The sequence below is a fragment of the Coenobita brevimanus genome, chromosome 103 (assembly GCF_032717465.1).
Source record: "Coenobita brevimanus isolate Jiangsu-jjx chromosome 103, ASM3271746v2, whole genome shotgun sequence".
Lineage (NCBI taxonomy): Eukaryota > Metazoa > Arthropoda > Malacostraca > Decapoda > Coenobitidae > Coenobita > Coenobita brevimanus.
In genome coordinates, this window is record NC_137056.1 from 8,783,001 (window position 1) to 8,790,676 (window position 7,676).

The 7,676-nt window shown below is 46.9% G+C and overlaps 1 protein-coding gene across 1 annotated transcript; it reads left to right on the forward strand.

Moving 5' to 3' along the window:
• Positions 1-4,002: 4,002 nt before the first annotated feature.
• LOC145415583 (igE-binding protein-like) lies at positions 4,003-4,395 on the forward strand. Its single transcript, XM_080284803.1, has one exon. The coding sequence runs from the start codon at positions 4,003-4,005 to the stop codon at positions 4,393-4,395; it is 393 nt and encodes a 130-aa protein (XP_080140929.1).
• The last annotated feature ends 3,281 nt before the right edge of the window (positions 4,396-7,676 follow it).

Sequence of the window (7,676 nt, forward strand, 5' to 3'; positions counted from 1 at the left end):
GAGTGTTTCGGCATGCCTAATAAATGCTGTTATTATCTGTTTCATGTATGAAAGAAAGGCTAATTTGCATAAGATGAATACTTATAAACAGTGTGCAACTATAGTTACTCAAGATGGGTTAGCCCAGTGGTGTCAAACTCAATCCATCCCAAGGGCCACACTTCATTTCTGTTGATCGTCTGAAGGCCAAGTCTTACCTTACCGAAATCAGCTTAGGCTAAGTATGATATGCTTTAGTTTGGTACGATTGGGTTTGGTTAGGTAAGGATAAGTTAGGGTACATTAGGTTGTTACATTAAACAGAGCATGCAAGATTAGGTTAGGACCGTTAGGCTGTATGTGATTGGTTAAGTTAGGTTAGGTTTGTTAGATTAATTTAGGTTAGTTAAATAATATGCAACAGAAATTAATGCTAACACTGAAAGACTCTCATAAAAAAAAAAAAAGTGAAATGCCCACCCTGACGAAGCACCCCGAGAGGGATGTCGCAACACCCACCCCAGGGGGAGACCATGGAGAGGTGCATAGGGTGCGCGTAAGGCCCAGGAGGGATGGTCCTGTGTCCCTTACTACCCTGCGCCCCTCTTCCCCTCAACGGACCCGACATGAGATGCACAGTGCTGGTGCACTACTTTCCAGCCAGACCAGCCCTTGCCAGGTTCAGGGTGGGGCTTACACTACAGTCCCAGACAGCACCTAAGTGACGGCCACTAGCTGCGCTAGGCAAGAGACGGCCACAGACCTCTCTACAGCTGCATCCTCCCCTCCGCAGAACCCAGTGATGGCCACTAGCTGCCCTGAGGAAGGGACGGTCACTGCCCGCCCTTCATCTGCAATCACTCCCGGGAGTAGGACTTCGGTGACGGCCCATCGTGATCCAAGGGATCCATTCAGTGCAGCTGGCCCCCGGATGAGACCACTCGCTGTCAGACCCCTGAAGGGAGGGATGCCACAGGCAGCCCCTGATGGCGACTCAGCCTGAAAGACCACAGCCCTTGGACTCCTAGGGGTGCCCCCAGGACCCCGGGGCATGACCTCCCCAGCCCCATCAGATGGCGATCTACTTCTCAGAGTGGGTGCAGGCAAGTGCGCCTACTCTCCCTATTTGGTCCCAGCCCTGAGGCCCCACTAGGGGAAGGCCCCTCTTCAAGCCACCCAGCAGCCTGCTCCAGACGACGTGGCCCCTGAGAGCAGTCCCATGCCCCTTGAGGAAAGGCACGCCTGACGGGACCCCTTCCACACCTGGCTGACACCTGTAGGCAGCCCAAGACTTCAGTAGCTCTGTTGGAGTCCTCCTGTCCAGCTAGTGACTTTCAAGCCTGTACAGTGTATTGTGCCCATGTTATATTCACATTGTGCTCAGTATTGTATGAATCTATGATAATATACGTGTAAGGTTGGTTGACCAGAGTTTTTATGCCCTGTTCCTCTTGTAGTGTATTCTAGTTCTGGTCCCAAAAGAGAACCCTGGCTCAATAGCTAGTGTTCTTAGGACGAGAAACCAACATAAGAACACCTAACATAACACTGGTGGCTGGACCTCCTGCAGAAGCTACATACAAACATTGACTGTCAAAAGTGATGTCTCCATTTCCAGAAGCCTCCAGACCCCTCCCCCCAGCCACTCTGCACATGCACACCCCCGCCCCCCCTCCTCACCCTACCCACCCTCCCCCTCCCCACATCCTCCACCCTGCCCCTTACCCCACCTGCCACTCCTTCACACCCCACCATCAGCAACCATCGCCTCTGCCCTGACGATCCCCTCTCAGCACGAGGCATGGCTACACCTGAACAGGCTCACTGGAGCCTCCGTCCTGTTCTCCCCCAGCTTACCACCCAGAACCCTCTCATCCTGCCTACTGTCCCCCACCTTCCTTCCCCCCCCACATCGGGGCAGTACGCACTGCAAATGTCTCCACCACCCCCGTCACCCTGCCCAAAGGATTAGTGGTGGGAGAAATGGAGGAGGCCGAGCCTGGTGCACCCCCCACTCCCCCCTACTGCCCTACCCCCACTGCCTGAACACCTCTCAACTCACAAGGGGGGCGCGGTAGCACAGTGGTGGCGCGCCGGACTCGTAATCGGGGGATTGCGAGTTCGAGCCTCGCCCGGGCTGCCGTGCCGGGAGTGGTAGCTCGCTCCTGTAACCCTTGCGGGGCTATATAGTCCAATACAGGGCTTAGCTCGGGGGAACTCCATTTCTCCCATTTTCTCAACTCACAAAGCAGACAGCCCCTGCCGCCTCCTCCTGGACTTCCAAGACCTCTTCGCGTCAGGACCAGCAGACATCGGCCACACCACGTACCTGACACACGAAATCCACACCACTGGACCACCTATTCACCAACCATCACGGTGGAAAAACCCCAAACAGTGAGCTAAGGAAGACCGGCAGGTCCAACAAATGCTTGATGCCAGTGTCATATCACCTTCCACCAGCCCGTGGTTCTCCCGTCGTTCTGGTCAAGAAGAAAGATGGCATCGTGCGTTTCTATATGGATTATAGACGACTGAATGGTGTGACCACCAAGGATGCCACTCCCCTACCCAGGATAGACGACTCCCTTGACTCCCTGTACGGAGCATCCTGGTTCTCCACCTTCGATCTGCAATCAGGATACTGGCAAGTCCCCATACACCCCGAGGACAGGGGAAAACAGTTTTCTCAGCCAGTAACAGAAAACACCATGAATTCAACATCCTCCCATTTGGACTCTGCAACGTCCCCAGTACGTTTTCCAGATTAATAGAGTAAGTCCTCAGTGGCCTCACCTGGGAAATCTGCCTGGCATACCTGGATGATGTAATCATTTTCAGCCAGATGTGGGAAGACCACCTCCAGTGCCTCAAAAAGGTCTTCCTGCACATCCTCCAGGTTTAACTCAAACTCAGGCCATCAAAATGCCTCCTGGCTGCATGAACTGTCTCCTTCCTGGGGCACATTATTTCAAAGGAAGAAATAGCACCTGACCTTGGCAAGCTGTGTGCCATTGCAGATCTCCCCCTACGCCGAGATGTCGTGAAGTCCGCGCCTTCCTGGGGCTCACCTTTTACTACCGGCGCTTTGTAAAAGGGTTCGCCGACATTGCCAAGCCCCTCCACGATATGACTAAAAAGGATAAGTCTTTCACATGGACTGACAAGCAGGTCGCAGCATTCCACACCCTAAAAACCAAGCTCATCACTGCCCCGATCGTCGCATTCCCCGACTACACGCTGCCTTTCTGCCTATACACAGGCATGTCTCTAGTAGTGATCGGCACCATCCCCGCCCAGGTGCAAGAAGGGCGAGAGCACATCATCGTTTACGTCAGCCGCACCCTCAACCAAGCCGAGAGAAACTACACCGCCACCAAACGGGAATGCCTAGGCATCGTATGGGCACTGGAGCACTTTCGAGCCAACCTCATGGGTACACACGTCACCATCATCATCGACCATCAATCACTCCAATGGTTATGCCAGTCCAGCACCCACTTATCAAGTGAAAGGAAACTCTCGAGGAGTTTAACTACGAGATATCCTATTGGCCTGACAAACTACACACCAACGCCAACGCCCTGTCCCAACTACTGCTCAACTTCATCCACGTTGAACCCAGTCTCTTACAGCAGTGGCGCAACAAAGATCACCCCCACTGGATATCACCATAGGTATACTCCAAGCTCCACCAACAGGTCAATCACCTGTTCACCCAGTCAGGGTATCTAGTGCTCGACCCCGAAACTGCCCTCGACGCAATGACCCACCTCCACTCAGTACACCCGGCCCCTCCAACCTGGCCAAACAAGTTACCCAGGCCTGCGCGCTAGGCAAGGACATCACCTGCACACCTGGCCCATCAGGAAGCATCACCGCCCACAAACCACGGCAACTGTTGTCCGTGGATGTAGTAGGCCCCCTACCACCTAAAGCCGGCTACAAGTATATCATCACCTTCGTGGATATATACCGTACTCTAAATTTCTCATTGCCTGTCCGGCCAAGGAACACCACGCCATGGCCATGGCCGACACCCTCGTCTGCCACGTCTTCCCATACATTGGTATTCCCCAAGCCCTGCACTCAGACAACACCCCAGAGTTCACCAGCAGAATATGGCAAGAACTCGCCACCATCTTCGGCTACCGCATCTCGCACTCCTCTCCCTACTGGCCCCAAGGGAATGGAATATGTGAAAGGAGTCATCGCATCCTCCTCAACCAGGTGTGGGCTCGAATAGAAGAGACCAAGGATGAAGACTGGCCAACCCACGTCAAGATTGTGCAGTGGGGGATGAATTCCTGTCCCTGGGACGACGGCATCTCTCCCCACGAACAGGTATTCGGAGAGACCCCCCTCCTCCTACCCTTGCGACAGCACCTCCAGCCCCCCTCCACATCCCTTAGGTGAGCTCAGATAATAACAGAAATGGAAAGGCTCTGACAGAACTGGGAAAGCTAGGACTAATGCAAATACAGCATGTATTGCTGTAGTTTGCTGCCACCAAACTTCTTCATTCAACTCAAGAAAAGCCTCTCATATTTTATGGCTTTAATGGCACTGTATCTAATTCCTCCAGTCTGGAAACCATCCTGTGCTGAAAAAAATGCCAGGGGATAACAAGAACAAAATGAAAGCTTTCCCTGGACTAAATGGGCTATGAGAAGAAGGCTATGGTTCCTTGCCTAGTCATCGAGTAATCATCATCATCACCATCATAACGATCCTGCCTCTTTTTCCCACCCACAGCTGGGATGAGGGGAGAGAGAAAAAAAAATGATATGGTGGGAGAACTAATCATCAGCATACCCTATGATATGGATCACAGACCCATTCACTCACCACTCAATCCCTTGGGATCCTGATCACCTCATAAACACACCTTCCACAGTAATACTGCAACATAAAACCCTGGCTCTGTATATTTTTTAGTCCTTTGCATATGATGACAGTTTTTGTTTATGTTTATTCTACCTACTATACCTCCAGATAATTTTGTTCAGTTTAAGAAAGATCTCTCATACTGATGAGGTTACAGTTCTGAAGGCTATACCTAAACCCTATATTTCAAAATTTATATCCATAGGTGAATGAAACAGTGTGGAGATAGCATGGCAATAAAAAATACATCATTGGATTCAAGGGATTGGAACAGTACAGTATTGTAATCTGAAAAATTATAAAGATGAGTTTATAAATTGTCATTTAAGGGGGGACTGATTTTTCATTCATTGTCAGTCTTTAAGCTCCTTTACATTTTGTCTTCTGAAAGGGTATACATTATGCTCCTGAGCTCTTTGGTTCCTATAAAACATATGAAATACAAGTGATAAATATATCCCAGAATACTGTATCAGAGACCAACAGCACATCACAAGTATCTACCATTCTGCTCACATCACCAAATTATGATGTGCACAAGAAAAGTTGCATTTAACACTAGATCCTTTTTACCTCTTGAATGTGATTAATGTACTGTACTATTTTTCATTTTAACAAAACTGCCACCAGATGATCTTATTCAACTTTGGAAGGGGATCTAGGGGTTAATGAAGGCAATATTTAACCCTCCAGCTCAACAAGTCTCCTCTAAGTTGAATAAATTGTCTGGAGATATGGGAAAAAAAAAAAAAAAAAAAAAATCAGATTCAAGGGGTTAAGACAGTCAGCTAGACATGGGCACCACTTACTGAAAGCAAATGAAAGCTCAGTTTTTCCTGGCATTAAGTTTGGATTTACACAAGAATACCTAAATGTCCAATTTAGTTTACCATATCACAAGCTTCTTTAACGTGGCTATGTAGAGAAATCACCTTAACCCCTTTGATACTAGGACATCTTTCATCTTGTTATCTTTAAACCATTTTATTCATGTCAGGATAAATTTTTAAAACTGGAGCTGTTAGATATAGCCTTCAATAACCTCCTTCTCTTTAAATGAAGGAGTTAAATGTAGCCATCAATAACCTCCTCCTTTTAACTAGAAGGGTTAGATATAACCTTTCAAAAACCTCCTACTTTTTAACTGAAGGGGTCACATACAGCCTTCAACAATCTCCTTTTTAACTGAAGGGGTTAGATATAGCCTCTTTCATTACTAGGACACTCTTCTTAGGTGAATAAAGCTGTCTGATACCAGCAAGAAGAAAAATGTCCTAACTAAAGGGGTACACTGGTTATATCACAAGTTTATGCAATACAGAAATTATTTGGATATCACACAGAGGACAGGCAGATACTACATGCTTATATCTGGTGCAGTGGGCTCCAATTGGAAGTAATAAAGTACAGTGATCCCTTGATTATCTGACATAAATGGTACTGCGCCTAGGACATGATAATGAAATTGTATGATAAAGCACAAAACCTATGGGATTTTTCCTAACTGGTACTGGCCAACCCACCTGTAAATCCAAATTTTCCCTTTTACAACAATTTAGACCCACTAAATATATATACAGTAAAAGTCCAATTCTTCGGCATCCAATTCCCCAGCAAATCTGACATTTCGGCAGTTTTGAGAAATAGTCCCATTTACGAAAATCTCTGATCGTTCGGCAGATTTTCCGATTTTTTTTCGTCAGTCTTGAAATTCACCATGAGGACCCTCTACTGCTGGGGACTTCTTCCAGCAGTAGCAGACTCCAATCAACCCCTTCTATTGTACATATGTAAATAAGGAACCTACTATAAGTTTAGGTAAGTGCATGTGAACTTGTAGGCCTACTGTACCATTACATTTATATACAGTATGTTCACTAATTTCTTTATTTTTCATATTCATGTATAGTACTGTATTCATTACAGTATTGTACAGTATCAAACAGTATACAGTACTCTCTCCAAACACTTTTGTAATGATATGAGTAGTGATGATAGTGTTCACCGAAACGTATAAGGTATTGAGTGGGTAGGGTTTTTGATAATTCGGCAATTTTGATTTTTCGGCACTAGCCTGGTCCCATAGATGCCTAAAAATTGTACTTCTACTGTATACTGTTATGGTAAATACACTAACAGAAACAGGTACCATATAGGGACCTGAGATGGGCTTGAGGTAAGGGGTTCTGAGGCTAGGGGGTGGAGAGTTAATGGTCTCCGCCACCTTAGATTAACTCCTCAAGTAGGGCCTCATCTTTGAATCCCTGAAAGTTATTAGAAACCATAGATTCTGCACCATCACTGTCAGCAGAAACCAGCGCTGATGTGCAATAATGAAGTTTTTTTTAGCCAAAAAAATGCACAGTAACAGCAGGAGACCAGATTTTCATCTAGCTGTAATAATGAAAACTGCTATAACCAAGTGCAAGATAACCAAGGAATTACTGTTCAGTACAGTAAAACCTCACTATAACGGTCTAATTTGGGGTCCAAGCCATGCCAAAAAAGGCAAAATTCCGATAAAAGCGACATCCGGACTTCCCCTTGCTAACCTGGACTTTTTCTGATACATCAGACATTATTCCGGATCACATCAACTGTTTTTAAACTGTTATCACTACCATTGCAGTACAGTACTGTATTATACATTCACTACAATAATCAAACGGTATGACATGTACTGTATAATAATACTGTACTGTACACTTATTAACATGTCTTTTATTTACCTTATTGTGGTGAACATGGCTAAGTGGTCAGGCAGTCTGGACTGCTTCTGGCTTAATCGGACTTTTTTCGACATAAGAATT